Here is a 26,734-nt window from a genome sequence, read left to right on the forward strand (position 1 = left end):
AAAAGGATGATAGTAAGAATTAAATGAAATCATAGATTTGAAAAATGCTTTAAAAAATTCAGTGAGGGTCATTATGTGGTACTTTCAATAATAACAATAATGATAGTAATAATTACTACCATTTAAAGAGTTTTGTTTTACAGAAGAGCAAACGGAGCGCTCAGAGAGGTTGAATAACTTGCCCAAAGTCACACAGCTAGTAAGTTTAGAATTCACGTTTACCTGCCCCTAAAGCCTGTGTTCTCTCTACTACACTGTTCTTCTGAAAGGAATTGCCCCATAGTATAGACTGAAAAACTGAGGTGCGAGCATTTGTAGAGCAGATGAATTTTCATCAATTATCTCATATGTTTTGTTTTTTTTTTGTGTGTGTGTGTGGTACGCGGGCCTCTCACCGCCACGGCCCCTCCCGTCACGGAGCACAGGCTCTGGACGCACAGGCCCAGTGGCCACGGCTCATGGGCCCAGCCGCTCCATGGCATGTGGGATCCTCCCGGACTGGGGCACGAACACATGTCCCCTGCATCAGCAGGCGGACTCTCAACCACTGCGCCACCAGGGAAGCCCATCTCATATGTTTTTTAAGAATTTTTAAAAATTAAGCCAGGAAAATGAATCATGATTTCAATTTAGACATTTATTCAAACTCTTTCAAAATATAGTGTCTGTGGTTAGAATGAGTAGCAATAAGAAAAGGGGATTCTTGATATAAAATGTTGGGAACTATGATCTATTTAACGCCCTTATCTTATACATGGGGAAATCAGGGCCCAAGGAAAGAAACTGACTTACCCAAGGGTATACCATAGATCACTGGCAAAGCCAGCACTGGGACTCTGGAGTCCTTATTCCCAGTCAGCATGCCACTGCTACTTCACCTCCCTTAGGTGATAACTTTCCTAGACCTGCTATCAAGAGACGCTCAGAATTAAAGGCAGGAGGAGGTAGAATATGTTTTCCGAGTCTGAGTCCGATTATTTGGCAGGAGGCTTCATTAACCAGAGCATGCAGTTCCACTTTAACCTACAGCCTCTCCTCCACCTTTTCCTGGAGGTGGGCTAGCATGGGCCAAGTGCCACCTCCCACTCATGAGCAGAGCAGATCAGGCTACAAAGTAAAGAGCAAGGTCATTGGCCCTCGGGACTCTCTCAGGGCAAGATGGCTTGTGAAAGCACCATTTCTAGGTCGTCTCTCAGATACCCAACTCAAAACCAAGACTGCTTAATGTCATGTCTGACCTCAAGAGTTTTCAGGCAGGCCAGGAGAAGGGGCATACTAGGACCTGTGTTTTGGCTAAGTGGAAAGGAGTCAGGCAGAGTGTAGTCCAAGAGGTTCAGCTGAGGGAGGGAGAAGCAGAGATAGACAAGAGGCCAAGTATGGGAGGTCAGGAATCCACACTTAAAATCCTAAGCCAAGTCTGCCCACCCAAGAGCTCAGCAAGAAAAGCCTTGGGCACAGAGCAATACAACTACAGCAAAAATGGAGTTTGGTACTGCTGAGCAGTGACAGTAAGAGAGTCTGGTGGGAGACACCTGGACCTGTTCTTGACAACTGAAAACAGCTTGGTTGGTAGCCAAACAGACAATTCTTTGGCATTAGCATTTCCCTGAGTCCTGGAGCTCTTGCTCCTTTAAGAAACATGTGGATAAGCAGAAAGGAAGAGGCCAGGTAAGCCCCAGTGATCCCATTAATACTGTGGGACCAAATGTGTCCCTGTGTACCTCACAGAAATGTTGGGAGGCCCCAGGAGATAATGCCTTATTCATAGTTTTCTCTATAGTGTTTCTGTAGGATTCCGTTGAGGATTCCGTTGAGCTATCCTTTTTTTTCTTTTTGAAAGAATCACATACTCTTTTATAATATGCTTCACAATCTAGCAATAGTGTGTCATTATCCCCTAACCCCCAGCATTGTTCTTTTACAAAATATTCTTCAGTACTCTCACCTCTTTATTCTTCCAGAAGAACTTGGAATCATTATGTTAAATTCTAAGAAAAAGTCCTCTTGGGTTTTTGAGATGGTTTTAAATCTAAATTTTAATTTGCACAGAAGTTTGACATCATTACAATATTTCATCTACCTACTGGAGAAGGGGAAGAGACATGTCCATTTTTTCAAGTTTTCTATATTCAGGAAATAATGTGTTGTGGCCTCAGGTGTCTATGCCTGAGGCAGTCCTGAGTAGAGAGAATATCTACTCTTTCAGGGAAGCCATGTTCTCATTCTCACTTCTGAGGGGGTGGGATGGAGGGAAGACAAGATTTGTAGCCACCTTGGGCCACCTGTGCTCTTTCCCCAGCGCTCGGGTGCTACTGATTGCCCAAGAGAAGGAAAGGAATATATTTGACCAGCGTGCCATAGAGAATGAGCTACTGGCCAGGTAAGTAAAGGAGGGGAGACCTCCAGATGTAGCCCCAGGACTGGGGAGAGCCACTCAGAACAGAGCATCCACTCTGAGCCTTGCCCATCTTTCCCAGGAATATCCATGTAATCCGGCGAAAGTTCGAAGATGTCTCTGAAAAGGGGTCTCTAGACCAGGACCGAAGACTGTTTATGTAAGTGTCCAGGGAGCATTCCCCAAGGATCCAATAGAGGGCTGATTTAGGAAACTCATCCTGCTGCCCACTTCCCCTAAATAATCCTTTCTTCTGGGAGATGTGATGGCTTGCTTCCTTCTCTCTGAACTTTAGGGTGAACTCTGAAAATATCCCACCATCCCAGGAAATTTTGGAGAAGCCAAGTTCTGCTTCTAATGGGTTGTATCAGAGCTATTGACATTCTGGATAACCTTGGTTTTCATATGCCTCTGGGCTCCCAAAAGTTTTCTTGCCCTTCTTGGCTAGTCAAGCCAGACCTGGGCAGTTGGGTTGGGCAGTCAAGGAGGAAGAGGAGTAGCCAGCTCATTCTTTGATTGGTCTGGGAGTTGCTCTCTGAAGTCTCATGCAAGACCTCAAAGGGCCTGGATTTGTGTTCCAAGCCAGGCCCTGTGCTTCCCTTCAGGGGCCACCACCAAGTGACTTCAGTATCACATATTTGGGTAGCATTGCTTACAGCACACATATTTAGACCTGGAAATGTGTGATTCTTAAAATTAAGAACCTCCTGGCGTTTCACAATACCACTTACTATTTTCAAAGTGTGGTTCTATCTTAACAAAACAAAGTCATTAATTTACTTTCCAGATAAATCAAACAATATCAAATAAATCAAAGAAAAGAGGAAGAAGTTCAAAAAGACAGTATGTGGCTTAACTAGATTCATATTTTGCATCTCCCCACCCTCACCCCCTACCATTTTAAAAAATCAGCTACTTTAAGCAGTGTAAATACAAGTGTGTCTTGCTAGCAATATGATTATATATAGCAATATGATTCTGCTGCTCAGTAATTTTGAGCCCACTTTTAAAAAATTTACCTAATTTGATTCTGGTTGCCTTCGGCCTTACTAGAATGACTCTAGATCTGGAATATTAGAAAGCATTCCCCACTGCATACCTCCATTTTTTAGTGGAAGCATTGATTGTGTGTGGGTGTCTACTTTCATACTTCCAATGAATCCCTGTTCAGGCTACCCCTGTGGACTGACTTTCAAAGAAGCCAAATGCATTTTGCTACACCCTGAAATAGATTGAACCACTGAATACATCAGTTTTATTTTATTTTTTATCTCATAAATTTATTTTATTTTATTTATTTTTGGCTGTGTTGGGTCTTCGTTGCTGCACGTGGGCTTTCTCTAGTTGGGGCGAGCGGGGGCTACTCTTTGTTGCGGTGTGGGGGCTTCTCATTGCGGTGGCTTCTCTTGCTGCGGAGCACGGGCTCTAGGCGCACGGGCTTCACTAGTTGTGGTTCGCGGGCTCTAGAGCGCAGGCTCAGTAGTTGTGGCGCACGGGCTTAGTTGCTCCACGGCATGTGGGATCTTCCCGGACCAGCGCTCGAACCTGTGTCCCCTGCATCGGCAGGCAGATTCTCAACCACTGCTCCACTAGGGAAGTCCCTGAACACATCAGTTTTAATTTAACACAACAGCTTTCTCCATCTTGTGTTCTAGGGACGGCCAGGAAGTTGCTGTGGTTTACTTCCGGGATGGCTACATGCCAAGTCACTACAGTCTGCAGGTTGGTACTTTCTGTTAGACCATTCTTTGCCTCTGGGACCTACCATCGTTCTTCAGAGATTCAACTCAGGTGTCACAACAACCTAGGTTATTTCCTGAGCTCTGGCTTCAGTTCTTCCTCAGGGAACTTGCTGCTGGAACTTCCTGTCCTCCCACAAGCTTTTTGCTGCCTCTCACTCTCTACACACAATCTTCTAGAATCTGAATCCTCAGGAAACCACAATGCACCAGCCATTCACACTGTTTGTAGGGATATGCTGATAAATGTGTAACAATAATCTTTCTGTGGAGACAAGCCCCTATTTGTAGCATTTTCGGATTTCTAGGTTGTAACTACTCCCATCCTGGCCACTTTCAAAGCTACCCATCTTAACATCTCTGAACAGAGCTGGGAAGAGATGGATCCAGTCAGCTCTCACTAGCCAGTGCAAACCAGTGCCACTACACCATTTCCTTCTTGCCAACTCTTACTTCTCTTTTATCTGCATCAGAAAGTTTTTATCTGCTGTCCATTCATGTTAACGACAGTAATGATAATATCACCTTAGCTTGCTATCCTACCAGGTAGTTTCAAAATTACATTCCACATCCAATATTTCATTTAATCCTTATAACCACTCTGTGAGGTGTGTAATTATCCCCATTATATAGATGGAGAAACTAAGGTTTGAGAGATGCAGGTGCTTATCTAAGGTCCCACAGAGAGCTCCCACACTTTCTGACTCTCAGTCCAGTGGCTTTCCTAGTATATAATTCTCCTCCCCCTGCCCCTAATCCACAGCATGGAGAAGCTAAGAAGCCCTACTTTCAGTTGGGAGAAGGTAAAGGAGAAAATAAGTTAGAAAATACCATAAGCAGTAGTCTGGGGGTCATGAGCATTTGGCTCTGCCTCTGTGTGACCACGGGCAGGTTCCTGACCCTTTCTGGGCTCAGTTTCTGTAAGGTGAGGGAACTACACTAGAATATTGAGGGAGCTCCTTTCAGATTGATAATTCTTTGAATGTAAGATCCTCCCTAAGGCCCAGCTGTATAGGGATCTGCCTCTTGTCTCCTTTTCAACCTCATTGCATGCCATCCCTCCACCTCACTCCCACCTTGCAGCCACACAGGTTTGTCAATCCACTGTCTATTGGGAAAATGTCCTGGTTCCAGGAAAGGGGTTTGGGGAAGGGGCCAAAGAAAACTTTGATGAGTTAACAAGGAGGGAAATTAGTGCATAAGGAGGAGAACATTTTTAGGGAACTGAGAAACTCAGACCAGTTTTAGACATGGAGGTGAATCTGCTAGGCTTAGTGAATTGCTAGGTGACCATGAGCAAGGCCCTGCTCATCTCTGAGTTTTGCTTTCCCTACTTTCCACAATGGGGTACTTTTCTGGGTTTTTCTCTGATATTCAGGGTACCTTTAACTCTACCCAAAACACTAGCCTAGTTGTTAGGTGGCTGGGGTTATTGGTGAAGACCAGGCGGAGATGCTGCAGGTGGACTGACTACATCAAAGAAAGAACAGCATGCGTGGGGGGTGAGAGTGGGATTGGGGTAGTGGTGGTGTTCCTCAGGCCATAGCCCTGATCCTGCTGTGGGCAGTTTGATGTGGTCTGGAGTCAAGGACAGACTGTCCCTCTAGTGCCTGAGAATGGGGACTAGAGCTGGGAGGCATGATCCTCTGCTGTTTCCCTGCCTCTCACACCCTAAACTCCTGGCCCACCAGACTATTCATCCTGCGATTACTCACCTGCAGACCTTTGCTCATATTATCCTGTTAACCTTAATACCTCTTCCCTGTTGAGTCTCACCTGTCAGACACTACCTGTCCACTCAATTTCACCTCATTAAACAACAATAACAAATATTTATTGAGCACCTACAAAGCTTCAGGCACTGTGTTAGACACTAGGGATACAACAGGAAATGAGACAGACAAGGGTCCTCATGGAGCTCACAGTTTGGTCAGGGAGATGGTCATCAGAAAGTAAACAAAAGGGGCTTCCCTGGTGGCGCAGTGGTTGAGAGTCCGCCTGCCGATGCAGGGGACACGGGTTCGTGCCCCGGTCCGGGAAGATCCCACATGCCGCGGAGCGGCTGGGCCCGTGAGCCATGGCCGCTGAGCCTGCGCGTCCGGAGCCTGTGCTCCGCAACGGGGAGAGGCCACAGCAGTGAGAGGCCCGCGTACCGCAAAAAAAAAAAAAAAAAAAAAAGAAAGTAAACAAAAGTAGAAAAAATGTTTTTTTCTAGCTGGGGGAAACTCTTTGAAACAACAGGGTGAAAACGCAGAGAATTATGGGGAAACCCACATTAAATAGGGTGGTTTGAGAAGATGACTGAGCCAAGATTTAAAGATGAGAGGGATCCAGCCATCCATCAGAAAAGCCAAAATGACAAGAATTCCAGGCAGAGGGAAATGCAGCAAATGCAAAGGCCCTGAGGTGGAAATGACATTTGTGTTTGAGGACTGACAAACCTGTGTGGCTGCAAGGTGGGAGTGAGGTGGAAGGATGGCATGGAATGAGGTTGAAAAGGAGACGAGGCAGATCCTTACAGGTTCTTATAGGCCGTGGTAAGGAGTTTGTATTTTATTTGTAGTACAGTAGGAAGCTGAGCTCATAAACAAGTGTCCCACCCCTTTCAAACCTCTTCATCAATTGTTCTACACCTTTTCACCTTTTGTCATTTTCCCTTTTTTTGTGTGTGTGTGTGGTAGGCGGGCCTCTCACTGTTGTGGCCTCTCCCGTTGCGGAGCACAGGCTCCGGACGCGCAGGCTCAGCGGCCATGGCTCACGGGCCCAGCCGCTCCGCGGCATGTGGGATCTTCCCAGACCAGGGCACGAACCCATGTCCCCTGCATCGGCAGGCGGACTCTCAACCACTGCGCCACCAGGGAAGCCCTCATTTTCCCTTTTAATTATAGTCATGTGTCACTGTGCTAGACCATAAGCTCCGTAAGGGCAAGAATCCTGCATAACAGGAGGGGCCGTACCTGCCTCACCAGGATGTTGCAATGACCCTGGGAGATTATGAATGTGAGGATACCTGGCACCTGATGGATGTTCATTAAAGGCCAGCCAACGTAAAATAAAGTAGAATTCCTTTTGGTTTCTTCTCTCTGCAGAACTGGGGAGCACGGCTGCTGCTGGAGAGGTCATGTGCTGTCAAGTGCCCAGACATTGCCACACAGCTGGCTGGGACTAAGAAGGTGCAACAGGAGCTGAGCAGATCAGGCATGCTGGAGGTGTTGCTCCCCGGCCAGCCTGAGGCCGTGGCCCGCCTCCGTGCCACCTTTGCTGGCCTCTACTCACTGGACATGGTGCGTGGATAGCCCACTTCTCCCACCACAGGCCCCCTAGGTATCAGGGACCCAGAGCCCAATGTGTTGTGGAGGCTGGAACTGGCACTGGGCTGGACTTGGGTCAGTGATACTCTGAGAAAACCCCTAGAGCCCTGGGAAGGAGGGCTGGAATCCATTGTAAGCTCCCACAGCAAAGGTGGAGATGGGGACGGTAACCAGGGGAAGGGGCTGAGGTAGACAGCAAGAATTGAGGAATATCTGTACCCGTTTTCCAGACCTCCTGCTGCTCCTGAACTGTTGCCCAAGAAAGCTTGTTGTCACTGTACTCACTGCTACAGGGGGCTTGCTGGGGTCATATCCAGATAGTAGCATCCAGCCTAAAGGGGCTTATGGCTCTTCCTCCTCCTGCTCTTCCTCTGATGCTGCTCTACACAACCAGCAGGACCTTGGCTCCTGCCTCTTTGGCCCAAGACTGCTAGTGACTGCTTTCTTGCCTCCTGCCAGGGTGAAGAAGGGGACCAGGCTATCACTGAGGCCATTGCTGCCCCTAGCTGCTTCGTGCTAAAGCCCCAGAGAGAGGGTGGAGGTAGGTGGTTCCCCCTTTGCAGGGCTGCTCAGTGAAAGGGGGCCAGCAGGCTGTCACCAGTGCTGATCTGCACTTGCTATGGGCACGGTCCCGGGCTCTGGGGGATCCAAGAGGAACTGACACATGTCCCCACCTTGGACAGTGTCCCAGGAGACCCTGTGGTCAACTGCAGTGGAGCACAAGGGAATGTGTGAGGCGAACGAGATAACCACTACACTACAGAAATGCCCGTGCACAAGGGAATGTGATTAACCAGCACTGGAGGGTTTGGGCAAGTGTAGTCTGAGGTGCCTGAGGGTGAATTGTGGGGAAGCAGGATGGGGGCATATCAGGAGGCTGGATATCTTCCTGCTTAGTTTGAACTCCTTGAGGGCAGGGATCACATCTGCCTCATGTCTGTCTCCTGACCCAGAGGAGATGGTTTTTGATTTTGGCCTTAAGGGTTAGGTAGGAGTTTCCCAGGTGGAAAAGGGGGAAGAGTATTCCATACAGAAGAAGCAACCTCAGGCATAGGCACTGGCCCATGAAAATGTGGTATGTTTGGAGATTAATGAGTAACTGGTCAGGCTGGAGTGCAGTGTGGGAGGTGAGAGAAGGCAGGGATTTGGGTTGGAAAAGATGGTTTGGGACCTGATTATAAAGGACGTTGAATATATGTAGGAAATTGGATTTTATCCTAAGGGTAGCGGGAAGCCATTAGAAAGTTTTAAGGAGGGAAGGGACACATGATTGATCTAGGATCCATGTTTCAGCCATGGTAGAGCGTGTCCTGGAATGTAGGGAGACACTGGTGGCAGAGAGACCATAGAGGAGACGGGTATAGTTGTCCAGAGAGCAACGTAGAAGGCTGGGCTCGGGCTTATGACAGTGTGGAGTACACACTGAAGAGACATGTCCGACTCATGACAGCTAATGGAGAGAGAGGAGTTAAATGACTCAAGAATGCCTTTCACTTGATTGAGGGTAGGAAGGTCCAGGAGAAGCAGAGTCAGGCAGGAGTAATGAGTTCTGTTTGGACATGTTGAGTTTATTTGGGGAGCCCATGGGATATCTGTGATGTCTAGAGCAGGGAGCTTTAGTTAGAGATTTGGGAGTAAACAAGTTATAGGATACAGATGAAGCCTTGGAAGAGATCTCCCTGAAAAAAAAAATGTATATACATGGAGGAGAGAACAAGGGTGAAGGACTGATTCCTTGGAAACCCCAATATTTAAGAGGGGCAGGAGCCAGTCAGGAAGGCTGAGAAGGAACAGCCATAAACAGGTAAGAAGAGAACCAGGGCAGGATGGTGTGGTGGAAGGTGTGTTCGCTTGTGTAAGCGCTCTCCTGTTAAGGTGACATTTCTTCCTTGGAAGCCAGGCCTGCCCTGGGTTCACTGAGCTGGTGTCAGGAACTGAGGTTCCTGACTTGCCCACATGGCCCTAGAAGTGGGAGCACAGGGTGGAGAAGGTGGGGAGAGGGTCCAGGGTGACTGCTTAGTGGAATTGCAGGTAACAACCTATACGGGGAGGAGATGGTACAGGCCCTGGAGCGGCTGAAGGACAGTGAGGAGAGAGCCTCCTACATCCTCATGGAGAAGATAGAACCTGAACCTTTTGGGAATTGTCTACTACGACCTGGCAGCCCCGCCCGAGTGGTCCAATGCATTTCAGAGCTGGGCATCTTCGGGGTCTATGTCAGGTGAGCCAAGCAGTGTGTTTCCTTATCTAGTAAATGAGGCCAAGGATCCAAGATCTGCCCACCTCACAAGGCTATCAAATGAAGCCCAGCTGAGAAGTGCTTTGAAACTATAAGGGAAATTCCCAGTAGTATCAAGATGGGTGAGAAAATAACCCTGGACTGGGAAACCCCAGGGAAGAAAAGAATTTGGGTCCAGTCCCAGGCCACTGGGGATTCTGGGAAAAGGTGGGATGGGCCAGCCAGAGGATACTCAGTGGCTTTGAAAAGCTGAGTGGCCCCTGGGTTTGGATTTGAGCACTAAAGAATCAGGAAGAGGAAGACTGGGGAATTTGTAAGGAACAGTTCCTGGTCCCTCATACCACTTCCTGCAAAATACTCACACCATGGTCAGCGCAAGGAAGGAATTCCAGATCCTACCATGCTCCCCACCAGAGCCTGCCCTCTCTATTATCTTCCCCTCCAACCACTCCCCTTACAGCATCTCTGCTGGCAAGTTCCTCCCCAGCCCCCCACCCCACCCCCACCACAGCCATCTTGAGAGAGAGGTAGGAAGGACATTTACAGCTACAGAACATGAAATGTGAGCCTGGCATCATGCTAAGTGCTGTTCCTGCTTTATTCAGTCCTTGTGACCATCTTGCAAAGTGAGAGGTATTATCCCTATTTTAAACTGAGGAAATTGATATTTAGAAAGGCTGAGTAACTTGCTCAAAGACACAGAGCTAATAATATCCAAGCTAGGATGCAAACCCAAATCTGATTCAAAAATCCTAGCACTTTCTCAGGTGTAGTCAGTCACCCATGTACAGCTCAGCTGGGACGAGTGAAGGTCTTGGGTTTGAGGGCTGAGTCCAGGTGATGGAGTTGTGTGTCTCCTGCTCCCATTTCTATAGGCAGGGAAAGACACTTGTGATGAACAAGCACGTGGGACATCTGCTTCGAACCAAAGCCATCGAGCATGCCGATGGTGGTGTGGCAGCAGGAGTGGCAGTCCTAGACAACCCATACCCTGTGTGAGGACACAGCGAGGCCTGCCCAGACTTTACTCGAAAGACCTTCTATCCTTTGTACTTATCATTCCTCTCCTAGCCCTCCTGAGGGGCTGCCCTCCCCTTACCTTGGGAAGGTTGATCTCTTCTAGAGATTTCCACGGTCTTCATGGAAGGGTCAGTGCTGGGTACCTTCCCCACAGCTTTTCCATCTGAGAACCAGAAAAGCTGTGTTTCCCTTAGGTGTGATCTAGAGGCCCCTAAATCCTCAGGGTGTGGGTACAGCTGAAAAGAAGCGGATCTGAGGTAAGGGACCATAACACTGCCACCCTCCTGTTAGCCCATTGTCAGCCTTTCCAGCAAGTTCCAGTGTCTGACTTGGGATAAGACTGAGGGGTAGGAGGAAAAGGGTAGAGGGGCACAGCCTTTTCCCACCTCTGCCTTAAATAAAACTACTTTGTTGATTCTGTGATTCCTTGGTTTGTACATTTAGGGGAGGGAGAAGCTATAATCTGAGTCGGCCCACTTCAGGTAGCTTGGAGCAGGGGAAGTAACTTGGCTGTAATCAGAGTCTCCCTAGCTCCTGACCCTATGGATGGGACCCTGAAATTTCAATCCTTAGTCACTCACTAATGCGCCCACAGGATCATAGGGAAGAGACAAGGTCTCTAGCAGGAGCCCAGGAGGGAAGGCAACCATGATGGGACATCACAGTTGTAATCTTGCTTCATTTGCTTTCCTGATTAGCTCAGGAGCTTGTCAAAGGGCCTGGAAGCCCTGCCTAGCTCTGCCTAAACCAAAAGTTCTAGAAGGTGAATATTGGGGTATTCCTGAGGAAAACCACTCCCCTTCCCATCCCCCACACAAGTCAGAACAGCTAGCAAGTACACAGCCTGTAAGATAACCAAGAAAGCAAGTCACCACCTTCTTGAGGTCACAGACTTTATTCCTACAACCACAGGGCTTGAGTACAACAGGCAAGAAAAGAGAGCTTTGTCTGAGAATGTCTCTCATGGGCAAGACTCTGTTCAGGGGAAGGTGGGAAAAGAGGACAAGAAAATCAAGCTCCTCTGGTCCTAGGAACATAACACATTTACTCCTGCTAAGACACAAATGATCTGAAAACCCTCTGGAAACTGAGCCTGCCTGCACAGCCTCTGGAACAAATGGCAGACAAGCCATCTAGCACAAAAGGGAATGCAGATCCATAACAGAAGCAGCAAAGTGTTTAAAAAAATAATAATCAGTTGTTCCAGGACTCACAAACAAGCATTTCTAAGGGCAAGTGCATGCCCAGAATAAGTACTGATGCTTCCTGAGAGAGCTGACACAGCATTACAGAGTTGCTTCCCTGCCTCAGTCTATGCCCTCACCTGCCCACTGAACACTTAACTTGGGTTTGGGATATGACCTTCAGGTCCCTGTTCTGGGCGCTAATGGCTCTTTGCAGTCTGTGGGCACAGCAGCCTGAGGCTGACCTGGGCCCTGTCCCACCTGCCTGGCAGTCACAGGAAGTTGCCTGCACCCAGAGGCAAAGCTCGTCCTCAGTTCCAGACAGCGCGTCGGGGAGGTGGTGTGGGTCAGCACAGGCCCTGAGTACTCCTGGATGGGGGCAGGGAGGGTGGGCAAAACTTTGGAAAGCCAAGCAGGGGGAATCCTGGGTAATGGGCAGGGTCCTGTTCACTGGATGGTCGGGCAACGGTGGCTGAAGAGCTGGGTGATGACGGATGGGTCAGCCACGGTGGACACGTCCCCCAGGTCGTGGTCATTCTGAGCGATCTTCCGAAGCACCCGCCTCATGATTTTCCCTGGGGGACCACAGGCTTCTGGTTACCTGGTGACAACACTGACCCACTCCAGCCCGGCCCAAAGCTTCCATCCACACACACTCCCCCACCACTGGGCCTTGGCCAATCCAGTCCCAATCCCTCAAGGCCTCTGAACATACCTGAGCGGGTTTTAGGCAAGCTGGGTGCATTCTGGATGTAATCCGGGGTGGCAATGGGGCCAATCTTTTCTCGAACTGTAACCAACAAATCATTATGCATTTTTTCAGTACCCTTAGCCAGGCTGCCCCAAACCAAGGCAGAGATGGCTTTGTTTGCAACCTATTTCCTCTTCAAGGTTTTGCCCACAATCATTCTCAGGCTCACTTCTGACTTTCTCACTTTTAACACATTGTCTCTTTACACTCTCATTTTATATTAATTCACCTTAATGGAACTCAAGCTCTAGAATCAGCCTGCTAGAGTTGAAATTCCACTTTACTAGCAGTATGGCCTTGGACAAGAGATTTAACTTCTCTGAGCCTCGATTTCTTCATCTTTAAAGTGAGAGCAACAATAGGATCTGTTTCATGGAGGTGATTATAGAGATTAAATAGATTAATGCATTTAAAGCACTTAGTTCAGTGGTGGCACAGAGAAAGAATTCTATAAATGTCAATCATTATTAACCTAGTAGAGACTGGGTGGGAAGAGGGTAGTTAGCACCTAAGGCCCCCTGGGGTCTGTTTGTGGTTTGAGAAGCAGCTCACTATAGCTCTTCCCCAGCAACCTGGGCCATCAGGAGAGACCTGGCAATCCCTGCCCAGGGAAGCTCCTTACTCTGCTTCTTGAGCTCCTCAGTGAGGGTAGAGCTGAAGGTGTGGCCATCGCACAGGGTGACAAAACAGTAGAGGCATTCGCCCTTCACGGGGTGAGGGTGGCCAACCACAGCTGCCTCTGCGACAGCCTCATGTTCCACAAGTGCTGACTCTACCTCTGCCGTGCTCAGCAGGTGTCCTTGTCAAGGGAAAGGAAGTGCCATGAGAGAGATCCCAGCCCCTGTTCCATCTGTCCCAATAAGGCAGTCCTGGTCTGGTCAAAGGGGGAAGGCCTTGCATTCATTCCTCACAGGACATACTTCAGTTGTCCCACCATCCTGGTTCCACTCCTCCAGGTACATTTCAATGTTTATCACTCTTCTTCCAACACCCGGGTCCAGAACTGAATGCTGTACTCCAGGCATGGTCTGGCCAAAGGATATCCTGGCTCTCTCAGAAGGCTTTGGCTGGGAGTTGCTGGGAAAGCAGGGTAAATAAGAAGGGAAAATGGTCCCTGGCCCTCACCAGATATATTCAGCATGTCATCAATCCTGCCAGTGATCCAGTAATAGCCATCCTGATCCCGCCGGCAGCCTGGGAAGAGAAGAAATGTGCAACATAATAAGTACCCCACAGTAGGATACAAGATCCACGTTACCAAACTGCTACACCCACAGCAATAGCCTCCTAACAAGTCTTCCTGCTTCTGCTCTTGCCTGCTGTGGTAGCAGGCTCCAAGATGGCCACACTGATCTCTACCTCCTGGTATTCATACCCCTGTGTAGTCCTCTTTCTCAGTGTACTAGGGTTTGTCTTGTGATCAGTTGAGTTTGGTAGAAATGATAGGATGTCATTTCTGAGATTAGATTATAGAAGACTGTGGCTTCTGTGTTGGTTGCATTCTCTCAGATTACTTGCTCTGGGGAAGCCAGCTGTCATGAGTAGCCCTATGGAAAGGTCCATGTGGCAAAGAACTGAAGGTTCCTTCCAAAAGCCACTTGAGTGAGCTTGGACGTGTGTCTTCCAGGCTCAGTCAAACCTTCAGATAACTACAGCCCCGACCACAGGTTGACTGCAACCCACGAGAAACTCTGAATGACAACCACCGGCTAAGCCACTCACAGATTCCTGGTCCTCAGAAACTGTATGAGATAATACAATATTTGTTGTTTTAAGCTGCCAGGTTTGGGGGTAATTTGTTCCATGGCAATAGATAACTAACATACTGACTTGAAGTCTATTCTCCATAAAACAAGCAAAGTTATTTTCTAAATAATAAATTCTTATCACTTCTCTGCTTAAAACCCCTGATGGTCTCCCACTGTACCCTGGATAAAATCCAAACTCCTCACCATGGCTCACGAGGCCCTATCTTATCTCCCTCTCCAAGTTGATGTAAAATTCTTCCCCTTGCTCAATACATTCCAGCTACACAAGCTTCAGTCTGTTCCTCAGACATTCTAAGCTTGTGTCTCGCTGGTACAGAACATTCATTCTTACTCCAGATTTTCCCATGCCTGCCTCCTTCTCACCCTTCAGGTCCCTGGTCAAATGTCACTTCAGAGAAACCTCTCACCATCCCATCTATGGTGGCCATCCCTGCAGTATTTATTTGCTGAATTTATTGCCTGTCTCCCCTTACTAGAATGTAAGCCCCATGAGAGCTGTACTGTGCTTAGATAAGTACATGGACATAGTAGGTGGTCAATAAAATATTTATGGAAGAATGCATTGGTGGGTGGACACATGGGCAAACATAGGCTCCAGACATGAGGACACACATGACATAGTAATACATACTGCCATATGCCCCATCTCTTTCAGCCTAGCAGCGAGGGAAATAAGAACTTTTTCCCTCATACATCAAATCTCAGATGGCACCATGCTGAGTGCCTTCCTGCAACACTTGTTCTTATAATCTTCTCTGTAGTTCTGACTGAATATTAGACACTGATACATAAGGCACATCCCTAACCAACTCTTCTTGGAAATGAAAGGGGACAGTACATATCTCAGTGGGAGGTTTGGGAAGGGGATAGCCAAGGCTCACCATCTCCTGTCACATAGTACCCGGGAAACTTCTTAAAGTAGGTGGTCTCAAAGCGTTCATGGTTCCCATAGACCGTGCGCATGATCCCTGGCCAGGGCTGCTTGAACACCTGGAGAGTGAGGAAGACACAGTGGTAACATCTGCTACACTGTCTTACAGGAAGACAATTACTGCTTTGTCAAACCTTAGGAGAAATAGCCTGAATGCCATTCCTGAGAAGTAGGACAAAGTACAGGCTTTGGAGATAGACAATCCAGGCTTGGAATCCCAGCTCTGCCACTTACTAGCTGTGTGACCCCAGGTAAGTAATGTTATCTCTCTGAACTTCAGGATCCTTACCTGTAAATTAGAGAAAATAATCTCTACCTCCCAAACTTATTGTGAGGATTAAGTTAATAGTATGTGGAAGCTGCCTGGCACAATGTTCTGTTAGTAATAAGCATTTAGTAAATTTGAGTCTCCTTTTAGGTAATCCCTCAGGGATGCCAGTCCAGTTTGATGCAAATGAAAGCAGTTATATTAAAATGTGGGACCCACACATAAGTAAGTAATCATTGCCCCAATCAATAATATCCTGTGGCAGCAGATTGACGGGATGGACGAAATTCTAGGCTAAGAGTCAGAAGACCTGGATTCAAGTCTTGCCCTTGTTACTAACTTGCTCTTAATAAAAAGGAAGTGGGGTGGAGGGTGGGGGCTGATGATCTCCCCACAACTGTTGATAAAACGATCACAACAACAGCTAACATTTATCAAGCACTAACTGTTAGGTTCTGTGCTAAGTAAAACCTTCACATGGATTATCTAATCAATCCAGCAACCACAGGAGACACAGGTACTATTATAACCCTGTTTTACAAGTGAGAAATTTAGGTTCAGAGGGGTTGGGTAACCTAACTAAGGTCACAGAAGCGGCAGAGCCAGGATTTGAACCCAGGTTGACCCTGGAGCCTATATGATTTTCCACGATGTCTTCCAGACCCGAAAAGGCACCATCAGGTATCTTTGAGCAGAGCCCTTAAGAACTTTGTGAGCCAAAAGGCAGAGAGGCAGGCAAAGTATCCAGAAGGATTCCCCCCTAGGGTCTCTCTGCAGATGATAAACCCTCAACCATGGAGCTTTCGCCAAAAGCAGCTACCGGGAAAGATTAGGTTCTAAGCTCTAAAGGAGAGTCCAGTACCCCTTTGTGGACCCTCCCCCGTGCCTCCTCCTCACTGACCCACAAGGGCCAGGATCTCACCAGATAACCTTCAGCTTCACCTTCCAACTCTTCCCCAGACTCATTCAGGACTGCAGGAGCTACACCAAAGAATGGGAAGGTCTAGAAGCAAACAGGAGACAGGACCCACAGGGAGGAATGAGGCAACTCTGACTCCACTCTCCACCTCTCCTAAGGAGCCCCAGAGCCCCAGATTCCTCACACATATCAGTCCAGTCCCCCACCCTCTCCCTAGGCCAAATGCCCCAAGACTCCACTCCTGCCCAGCCCAGGACCAGCCAAGGGAGCCTCACTCACAGCAGAACCAGGCTTCATGGGTGTGGCACCAGGGAGGGGGGTCAGCATATGGCCGCCCTGTAGAGTCAGAGATCAGGGGTTTGAGTCAGTCTTCCCACACTGTCCCTGAGCCCCAGCCTCCTGAACCCCTTACTCACTGTCTCTGTCTGCCAGAAGGTGTCCACAATGGGGCAGCGCTGGGCACCTACCACCCGGTGGTACCACAGCCAGGCCTCGGGGTTGATGGGTTCGCCCACTGTGCCTAGCACCTGTAAGGATGCCCGGCTATGCCTTGGGCAGGGGAATGGGGAGAGAGGAAGGCTCTGAGCACCACTGGGAGCCAGGAAGACATGCACAGGCTCTTCTCCTGCCCCCTCCCCTATTCCAAGCCAGGGTGTTAGAACAATGGAATGGAAAAGACTGTGCACAAAAGGCCAGCACCAGCTCTGAGGGACACCTATGGGGCAGCAGTTGGGAAGGGGTCTCACCTCGTAACAGGCTCATCTCCAAACTTCATGAGCAGGCGGATAGCTGTAGGTGCTGTGTAAAACTTGGTCACCTTGTGCTTGTCCACAATACTCCATAGGCGGCTCATGTCCGGGTATGTGGGAATCCCCTCAAACTGACCCCAGTAATGGCTGGTCATTTTTGGTCCTTCTCAATAGTCCCTCCATTCCCCTACCATCCCCTCAGGCTCAGCATTTTGCCCTTTCTGACAAATCCATGGCTTCACTCCCTTACCAGACAAGCCAAGAGACCTTCCCAGTCAGGATATACAACCCCCTAAGAACTCCTCTTTCTCCAGGAAACAGGTCATTGTATAAGTCCCTCTGCCTCTAGACCAAGTGGCTTTGGGAGGTTGTCACCCAGGATCATCTTGTCCATCCCCTAAATAAACCAAGTAGCCCTGAGTCCCAGCACCCTGCTTACCAAAACACTGGTGGCACCGTTGGCCAGTGGCCCATAGGTGACATAGGAGTGGCCAGTGATCCAGCCAATGTCTGCTGTGCACCAGAACACATCCTCCGCATGGAAGTCAAACACATACTTGAAGGTTGTGGCCACATAGAGCATGTAGCCCCCAACTGTGTGTACCACACCCTGGGGAGAAAACAGGGCCTCAGGTTGGAGCCTTGGGCTCACCCCCACTGACTACCAAATAGGCTGGACAGAACTAGAGGAAAAGCCTCCTCAGGGCTTCTGGTCCTGACAGCATCCCTCTCACAGCATCCATCTCTCTTCCACCCTCTTTGCGTGTTCCCATCTCACATCCCACATGTATTTATAGTCAGTCCATCATTCACACCCACACCGTAAGATGGTATTTCTGAACCACCCACATTACTCTCACATACATGAACAGTTCTAGTACACTCACATCTAATAGTGTCTCTATTGTGTGTTTGTGCACACACACTCAATTATATGTTGACACAGTGAGAGTAGAAAAAAAAAGATAATCTTCTCTGCTTACTCCATCGATACACCATCCCTAGGAAAGAGAGGCCCAAATTGTGTCTCTAAAGGTCCATTGAGGAATATCCAAAGCATGTGGAGAGAATAATTTATGGATGGGGGAGTGGAAGGTAGAGTGACATATCTTTCAAGTCAACGGACGAGTCAGAGTTTTAAGTGTTTCCAGCTCCCACACTGTGCCCTGGGAGGTACTAGATGTTAATAGTGTGGCAAGTGGAAGGGACTGAACTCTAAGAGCTGTAGTCGAGAAGGCCAAGAGTGATCCTTGTGCCTACTCTGGGCCTTGACTTTACAGGCAGCTCTTCTTCAACCAAACCACGTGGATATGGGCAGGGAACATAGATGTCAGCCATACGGATTGATCCTTTCCTCCTTTTCTGGGCACCATGAAAGCTTCCACCTGAATGTCTCACCCAGGGCCTCACCATCAGTGATTGAGGATTTATGTCAATTTGATTTAGAAAAGGTAACATGCCATTTCTTTTTTTTTTTAAGATTTATTATTTATTTATCTAATTTACTTTCTGTCTGTGTCGGGTCTTAGTTGCGACGTGTGGAATCTTCATTGAGGCATGCAGGATCTTTCATTGTGGCATGCGGGCTTCTGTCTAGCTGTGGTGCATGGGTTCCAGAGCACGTGGGCTCTGTAGGTTGTGGCACGAGAGCTCTGGTTGCAGTACAAGGGCTCTAGTTGAGGCATGCGAGCTCAGTAGTTGTGGCACGTGGTCTTAGTTGCCCCGTGGCATGTGGGATCTTAGTTTGAACCCACGTACCCTGAATTGTAAGGCAAATGCTTTACCACTGGACCACCAGGGAAGTCCCTAACATGACATTTCTGACTTCTTTTTTTTTTTTTTTTTTGCAGTACGCGGGCCTCTCACTGTTGTGGCCTCTCCCGTTGTGGAGCACAGGCTCTGGACACGCAGGCTCAGCAGCCATAGCTCACGGGCCCAGCCGCTCCACAGCATGTGGGATCTTCCCGGACCAGGGCACGAACCCGTGTCCCCTGCATCGGCAGGCGGACTCTCAACCACTGCGCCACCAGGGAAGCCCCTAACATGACATTTCTGAAACTCAGGGTTGTACAGTAAAATTCATGTCATTACATGCTTCCTCAGAAACTCACTTCTCACCCCTACACAGTGTATGTGTACACACACACACACACACACACACACACACACACACACACTTGCCTTGGGTTTGCCTGTGGAGCCACTGGTATATAGGATGAAGAGTGGGTCTTCAGCATCACACCACTCAGGTTCACACTCATCCCCTGCCTCTTGCATGAGTTCATGCCACCACATGTCAACCCCCTCATTCCAGGAGATCTGCAGGGGGAAGAAGACAGGAATGGGCAGGGAGAAACTGTGAATAGCTCAAGCTGGGGGCAAAGGACACCCCTACTTAGCACCTGGAGGGGCCAGGGTGGGACTGGCAGACGGGGGTCCTGGGAGGGAGGAAGGGCCCTGCAAGGGTGGAATTGGGCAGAGAGAATAGAAGCGGAACAGGAGGCTTCTTTGGTACTTCCAGCACCCTGCTCCAGAGCTACTCTCACCCGGCCTCAGGCTAAGGAGGGCCCCTCAGTTGGTCCTTTCTCATTCTTCAATTCCTAGCTTAAATGTCACCTTCTTGGAAGGGCTTTCCCTGAACAGTATCTGGTAGGTTCCCATCCCCACCCTCACCCCTGCTATTATTCTTTTTTTTTTTTTTTTTGGCCACGCAGTGCAGCTTGTGGGATCTTAGTTCCCTGACCAGGGATTGAACCCCGGCCTTTAGCAGTGAAAGCGGGGAGTCTTAACCACTGGACCACCAGGGAATTCCCACCCCTACTATTATTCTTGATCACAGCACCTTATTTCTTTCCCACACAGCACATATTTCCAGTTATTTTATTTAGCTGTTATGTTATTTTGCTTGATTACTGTCTCCCCAAGTAGACAGTAACCTCTATGAGTGCAGTGGCATGTCTGTCTTTCCCGCCCCTCCCACCAAATCCCCAACACCTAGTAAAATGCCTAGAACTCAAAAGGCACTCAGTAAGTTTTTTTGGATGAGTGAATATGCACACACAAGCCTACGTACACACGTGTGTACTTATGGGACTAGTGGCTCATGAGCAGGAATGTGGACCCCACACAATTCAGAAATGCAGAATTAGTCAGAGCCACAGGTAAGGCGGGTACCTGGCCCCATTAGTTAGTAGCAAAAGAAGTCAACAGATCTTAGTCCAAGCATCTTTTTCTGCATGTCTAGACATCATCCCCATCTGGAGGTTCCTACCCCAACTCTGCCCCTGCCTTTACACCACTGGTACCAATGGGTTTCTCATAAAGACACTTGCTTGAGGTTCCATTCAGCAGGAAACCTTGTCTTAAGTTGGTGGAAAAGGACCAAGGTGAATTTCTCCCACTAGAGGGATGTCCCCGTATACTGGTGTGTGTCTGTTTGATAACTACTTCTGGATCTGTCATCCTGACATTTTTCTAAACTCTCTTTGAAACTCCTTTACTTTCCCAGTTATATCGCCTGTTTGAAAAATCCGGTCTTTTGAGTCTACTCTTTCCTGAGTGAAGTGTGTTCCCTGAATTTGTCCATAAGTTGCACTGGATTTCGATTCCCAGTTCTGCCACTTCCTAGCTGTATATGACCTTGGGTAAGCCACTCTACCTCAAGTCACTCATTTTTAAAATGAGGATAGTCATTCTTGCCCTAATAGTCACAGGATTTGGGGAACATCAGAAGAGAACTGTATTACCTAGTAAACATGAAGCCTAAAATTGTCCTGGGGTGTAGGGAAGACTGATGAATGTCATGAAGGTGAGAAGTTATTTCAGTTCTGCTGAACTCCTCTGGGAGGTGAAATAAGAATGTGATGATGGGGACTACTGGGGGTTTGCTTCAGCTGTCACGAAACTCTTTCATATTCATTAGCTTCTTGTTCTATGGCCCTGGCTGGCAGGTAGACCTGATAGTGTAAGAGAAACACCCTACTCCCATTATATGGCTCTATGGTAATTTACTGTGTCCACATTAAAAAACCTCAAAGTTTTAGACAACACATACCTTGATAAATTATAAAATTACAACTCCCCTCTCTCTGTACTATCTGCCCCTTACTCTGGAGAATTTGAAGCTTCTGGCACATAAGCATCATAACAATCACAAGTCCAGGCCAAGAGAGGCACCATTAAGAAGAAAAAGAAAGAAGAGAGAGAAGCTGCCCACAGCTAGAAAACACAAAAATACACCCTATTTTTTTTTTACTGGAATAGCCATATGGGTCTACACATACATTGTCACATGGATAATTTTTTTCCTACCAGATGATCTGCTTGAGATGAGGACATTAATGTATTTAAGCAGAAGTGCATCAAGAATGCTTGGGCAGGGCTCCCCTGGTGGCGCAGTGGTTGAGAGTCCGCCTGCCGATGCAGGGGACACAGGTTCGTGTCCCGGTCCGGGAAGATCCCACATGCTGCGGAGCTGCTAGGCCCGTGAGCCATGGCCGCTGAGCCTGTGCGTCCGGAGCCTGTGCTCCGCAACGGGAGAGGCCACAACAGTGAGAGGCCCGCGTATCACAAAAAAAAAAAAAAAAAAAAAAAAAGAATGCTTGGGCAAATGGCGCTGGTCTACAGTGCTGGTGTGAATTGTCATAGAAAAGGCACTAGGTACAAGTAAGGGCAAAGCATAGTTATACTGTGGCAGTGAGGGGACTCTTGTAATCTTGTAAAACTGTTTCTTTTGTGGGTGTGGGTAAGAAGGGGTGGGGTGGGTACTCCAGGTGTGGCACTGATAACCAGAACCAGGAAGCAGGGTGAGCTCAATTAGTGGCACATATGTTGGTTGTGAATTAGGTGTATACTTATGAGGGCCCAGTGCTTTGAACCAGGAAAAGGTTTGAATTTTCTGAAATAAGAATCGAGGAGTTGGCCTTTGTTATTGGACCAGAATAGCCTTAGGGAGGGCAGCCGCCAGGTGTGAGAGAAAAATATGAGGAAGCTCATAGGTAACATGGTTGAGGAAGGTACCTGCCAACTGTACCAGGTCCTCCCTTGAAGATTGCTTAAGGATGAAGGGGTTTGGAGCTCTGCCAAGATTTCTGCAGCTTTGACTGCAGTCCTCAGACCTGGACTTTGTAAGCCAATTTTTATGGTCTTTGGTTTTTTGGTAACTGGCTATTTTCACCTTCAAGAAACAAAAATCCAGGAGCCTGTGACCTAATGGTCTCTGGTATTAAGAATTATAAGAGTCTATTTCTTTTCTAGATTCTCTTTTAGAAATGCCAGCCTGTCTGCTATATAGAAATGATAAAAGCTAACATTTATGGAGTAGTTACTATGTGCCAAACACCTTACATACATTGACAAAACCCTATCAGGTAGCTACAGTTTTATCCTTATTTTAGAGACGGGGACACTGAAGCAAGGGAGCCTAAGTAACTTGCCCAAGTTCCCACAATAGCAGGTGACAGAGCCAAGATTTGAACCCAAGTAGTCTGGCTCCAGAGGCTATACTCTAACCACTAAGTTTGTTTCCTTTTTCAAGAGAAAAGTCTTAGGTCCCTGCCTGAATTTTAAGATGAAAGCATTGTCTCCTGGGAATCAGATCTGTCTCCACCATGCTAATGAGAATAGAGAAAAGGGGGATTATATTTACCATTAGCCTAAGAGGTAGATCATAGCAGATTTAGAGCAAGACACCCTAGGAGGATGGTAAAACTCAGAGGAATAGTGGCTCTTATGTTTTGTTTTAGTAAGGGAAGCGGGTTCCTTTAAAGCATATACTCTCATCTCTCCATTACTGATAAGGGAATTGAAGCCCAGAGAGAAGAGGTGACTCATTCAAGGTCATACAGCTAGAAATTGGTCTCTGGACTCCAAGCCCAGTCTCTCCCCTATACTAATTGGCTTTGAGTTCCCACTTAGAGATCTCCCTTCTTAGAACCACCTACAATGTAACTTTTGTTCAATTTAGCATTTAATTATATCAGAGTTTATAAATCCCAAAGTAGTTTATAAATATATTTAGGAAGCTTCTTCTCTGCTGCCCTATGTAAAACTTAGGTTTTCATTTGTAATACACATCTAACTGCCCAACTTGATGGTGAATTCCCAAGGTCAAGGTCTGTACCTCCTCTACCTGTTCCTCCTCCTGTCTCTCCTGGTTCTGCCTCAACTAAGTGCACAGTAAAAACTTTCTGACCAGTTTACTTGGTCCTCTCTCCCACAGTGGTCCTAAGCAGGAGGAATGAAATGGAATGTCTGTTGCTACCTCTCTGAGATCCATGCTCTATGCCAATTCAGAGAGGTAGCAACAAGCATTTGGTTTCATGACCCTTCAGAGTGACTTAGATGGCAAAGGACCTAGAAGCAGAGAGAAGGGGGTTAGGTCTGGCAGCCACCTCAATGGGGCAAACAGGCAAAGAGCAGATGGACACACAAACAAGCATGTAGGGAAGCAGTGCCCAAGGCAGTGCAGAGGTGGATACCTGGGGCCAGATGCGCTTGGGTTTCTCTTTCAGCTTATCCTGTTAAGAGCCCATGGAAAGGGTGGTGAGCAGAGTCTGAGGATAGGGGAGTGGGAGGGAAGGGTCACTGTGCCCCAAACCTCTGGCTGCCTCTTTTCCCTCAGGCCCCTCTCTCACTGGTCCTCCCAGACTCCATTTTCCTGATCCTCTTCACAGCCCCTATACACTCAGAACACCTAATGCAGACAGGGGTCTCCAATCTTCCTAGACTAGACTGAAGTCTCTCTAGCCCTAAGACCGCTCGGAGCCCCTCAAGTCACAGAGTCTCAGGAACCCTCTGTCCTTCTGGACCCTGGAGCTTTCATCCTTCATGCCCCTTAGACCTGGAGGCCACCATTGGGCTTTTCCATCAGAAGCGTGTATCCAAAGCTAATGAGGGCCATGTCTTGAGGGGCAGATCCCGGTCCTTTCATGGTGGGACCACACAGGTAGCCCACCCCAAACCACAGCCCAGTAATCAAGATGACTACAGATAGTCACCCAAGTCAGCCCATTTCTAACCCAAGCCCAAGCCCTGAATGTCCCTTGTGCCCATTAGAATACCCCAACAAGCACAGGAGTCTTCCTCACAATCTCTCATGCTAAGTTCCCAAGGTACAAGGGGCTCCCTACCCACATCCAAGGTCAAAGTCCCCCAGCTCCCAGCCAGCCCTGCCAGAGGAGCCATTCCTAGTATTGCTCCCAGATCCTCAGCATTATGATGAGGAAACAAAGAAGAACATCGGGAACTTCCTGGTCAGGAAGAGGGAGCCACTTTGAGCCCAGAGGAGGGCATAGAAGTACCAGACTCACCTGTACATCCGGGCATGGCCTCTTAATCGGGGGGGACTGGCTGGGAGAGTCACCTGTGCCCAGTTCTGCCCGCCCCAGGTGCTTGACCACAATGCAGCATCTCACTGGGAAACCCCTGGAGGAAAGAAAAGCCTGAAGTGGTGGGCTGGTTGGCTCAAAAGAGAATTTGGCAAGACCCACCCATGTCCATCTAGGGTGGGAGGGACAAAGGGGACCTGGCACTGGGGAAATGCCTAGTCAACTCAGAGCAGTAGCCAGCAGACCAAACACACTTACTTCTCCCGACACTTCTCCAGGGCCTCGTCAGCCAGCTCCTTCAGGTTCACAAGCTTTTCCCCCCTGTAGAAGGCATCTTTGGGGAGCAACAGACATTCCAAGCCTTAGGAAGGCACCACACTCCTAGCCCTTTATCCCTAGTGAGCACAATGTCCACAGTCCTCCTGTGGGTAGGCCTCTTGTCTCTGGCTCTTCCAGCTGATTTGAGCTGACAGAGGGTAGGCTGAGGTGGAACCAGGAGACGAAGGGTAGGCTGTCCCTATCCTTTACGCCGAACAGTCCCAAATACCAACTAGCTGACTGAAGACCAAGACTTTGGGTGTGGGGGTTTTGAAGAAAGGGTGAGAGAAGTAGTCACCTGTAGTGATGAGAAGGCTGCAGCTGGAATCCAGGATCCGTTCACAAAGAGACTCTGAAGAGAAGCCCGCAAACTAGGGAAGGGAAGAAAGACTGAAGGAGAGGGCGACCCAGGGATCGAGTGAACAAGGAAAGGAGTCACTTATAAAACCTTCAGGGTCTCTAAGCCAAGGTCATAGAAGAAACTGGATAACTGATAAGGAACCTATGACATTCTAAACTCCTTAGTCCGGTTGTTAAGACCCTCCATCATCCAGGCCCAACTTACTTCTCATGAGCCCTATCCCCCACCAGGCCCCTTTTTCCAGCCCAAATTCCTACCACAATGGAGTGCAGAGCCCCAAGGCGGGCACAAGCCAGCATGGCCACCACGAGCTCCGGTATCATGGGCATGTAGATGGCCACTCGGTCGCCCTTGCAAATGCCTGCAGGTAAAGGACACAGACCATGGACCATGGTGGACCCCACCTGCTGCTACGTGCTCCCTTTCATCCAGTTACCCACTGCCACACCCCCGCCCCCGCAGCTGACCTTTTTGGTTCCTCTGTTACCAGATGCCTTCTATTCCTTGTCTACTTTCCCCAAGTCCTCAGATACCCCAAGGCTGGGCTTTCCAGTCCTTTCCCCATATCCCCACACTCACCCTGTTTTCGGAGAACATTGCTGAAATGACACACTTGGACCAGAAGTTCACGGTATGTGATCTGGGTGGTCTCCTCTGGCTCATTGCCCTCCCTGAGATACATCAGAAAGAGCCAGTCATTAGGGAGTATGACCTCTTCCCCAAACAAAAAACTAGGAACAGTCATAAAATCCATTCAGTAACACCAAGGCCTGGGAATGTCCCGTGAGGGTGAGCCATCTGCCACCACACCTTGAGCTGACTGGTCAGATACATTGGCTTTACAAGGTATACTTTATTCACAAGCTGTGTGTCACAGGAAAATGCACTGCCATCTCTGAACCTCATTTAATTTGATAAAATGGGATGATGGTTTTCTCTCTTCCATCCTAGGCATGTATTAAGGAGAACTTATATCATGGATGTGATTCTTCCTGAAAGTGATGTCAACTGCACTGGTGTTACTCAAGTGGGGTCTCCAGATCACTTGCACCCAAGTCACCTAGGGAACTTGTTAAAATGTAGATTCCTGAGTCCAAATTTAGAATCACAATCACAACGTCCAAGAATCTGCTTCTTTACTACAAGGTATAAATAATCAGTAATAATAAGGACCTACTGTATAGCACAGGGAACTCTACTCAGTACTCTGTAATGGCCTACATGGGAAAAGCATCTAAAAAAGAGTGGATATATGTATATGTATAACAGATTCACTTTGCTGTACACCTGAAACTAACACAACATTGTAAGTCAACTATACTCCAAAAAGAATTAAAAAAAAAAAAGGATCAGTAGGTAATTCTGATGCACATTTAAAGTTAAGACTCACTACCCTCTATCAGCTGATTTCTACCTCCTCAGCCTTGCCTCCTACTCCTATCTAGGCTTCAG

The 26,734-nt window shown here is 48.1% G+C and overlaps 2 protein-coding genes across 8 annotated transcripts in view; one reads left to right on the forward strand and one right to left on the reverse strand.

Annotated features, from left to right (window-relative positions):
• GSS (glutathione synthetase) overlaps positions 1 to 11,119 on the forward strand; it is a 34,369-nt gene extending 23,250 nt beyond the window's left edge. For both annotated transcript variants that reach the window (XM_060078028.1, XM_060078029.1), the window contains exons 7-13: positions 2,300 to 2,380; positions 2,478 to 2,555; positions 4,051 to 4,117; positions 7,224 to 7,418; positions 7,905 to 7,986; positions 9,477 to 9,666; positions 10,560 to 11,119. In XM_060078028.1, coding sequence (XP_059934011.1) covers positions 2,300 to 2,380; positions 2,478 to 2,555; positions 4,051 to 4,117; positions 7,224 to 7,418; positions 7,905 to 7,986; positions 9,477 to 9,666; positions 10,560 to 10,683 — 817 coding nt within the window. In that variant the 3' untranslated portion in view covers positions 10,684 to 11,119. The remainder of the gene's footprint in view (positions 1 to 2,299; positions 2,381 to 2,477; positions 2,556 to 4,050; positions 4,118 to 7,223; positions 7,419 to 7,904; positions 7,987 to 9,476; positions 9,667 to 10,559) is intronic.
• Positions 11,120 to 11,596: 477 nt separating this feature from the next.
• ACSS2 (acyl-CoA synthetase short chain family member 2) overlaps positions 11,597 to 26,734 on the reverse strand; it is a 50,491-nt gene continuing 35,353 nt past the window's right edge. For 4 of the 6 annotated variants that reach the window (XM_060078174.1, XM_060078171.1, XM_060078175.1 and 1 more), the window contains 17 exons: positions 25,862 to 25,953; positions 25,540 to 25,643; positions 25,220 to 25,292; positions 24,862 to 24,937; positions 24,586 to 24,700; positions 23,755 to 23,793; positions 19,457 to 19,594; positions 17,715 to 17,885; positions 17,273 to 17,406; positions 16,943 to 17,075; positions 16,806 to 16,862; positions 16,530 to 16,610; positions 15,290 to 15,398; positions 13,765 to 13,833; positions 13,262 to 13,438; positions 12,604 to 12,678; positions 11,597 to 12,463 (listed from right to left, as the gene is read on the reverse strand). In XM_060078174.1, coding sequence (XP_059934157.1) covers positions 12,336 to 12,463; positions 12,604 to 12,678; positions 13,262 to 13,438; positions 13,765 to 13,833; positions 15,290 to 15,398; positions 16,530 to 16,610; positions 16,806 to 16,862; positions 16,943 to 17,075; positions 17,273 to 17,406; positions 17,715 to 17,885; positions 19,457 to 19,594; positions 23,755 to 23,793; positions 24,586 to 24,700; positions 24,862 to 24,937; positions 25,220 to 25,292; positions 25,540 to 25,643; positions 25,862 to 25,953 — 1,771 coding nt within the window. In that variant the 3' untranslated portion in view covers positions 11,597 to 12,335. The remainder of the gene's footprint in view (positions 12,464 to 12,603; positions 12,679 to 13,261; positions 13,439 to 13,764; positions 13,834 to 15,289; positions 15,399 to 16,529; positions 16,611 to 16,805; positions 16,863 to 16,942; positions 17,076 to 17,272; positions 17,407 to 17,714; positions 17,886 to 19,456; positions 19,595 to 23,754; positions 23,794 to 24,585; positions 24,701 to 24,861; positions 24,938 to 25,219; positions 25,293 to 25,539; positions 25,644 to 25,861; positions 25,954 to 26,734) is intronic. The other 2 variants (XM_060078172.1, XM_060078173.1) reach the window with 2 other exon arrangements.

Source organism: Mesoplodon densirostris, chromosome 16 (assembly GCF_025265405.1).
Source record: "Mesoplodon densirostris isolate mMesDen1 chromosome 16, mMesDen1 primary haplotype, whole genome shotgun sequence".
In the NCBI taxonomy this organism is placed as follows: Eukaryota; Metazoa; Chordata; class Mammalia; order Artiodactyla; family Ziphiidae; genus Mesoplodon; species Mesoplodon densirostris.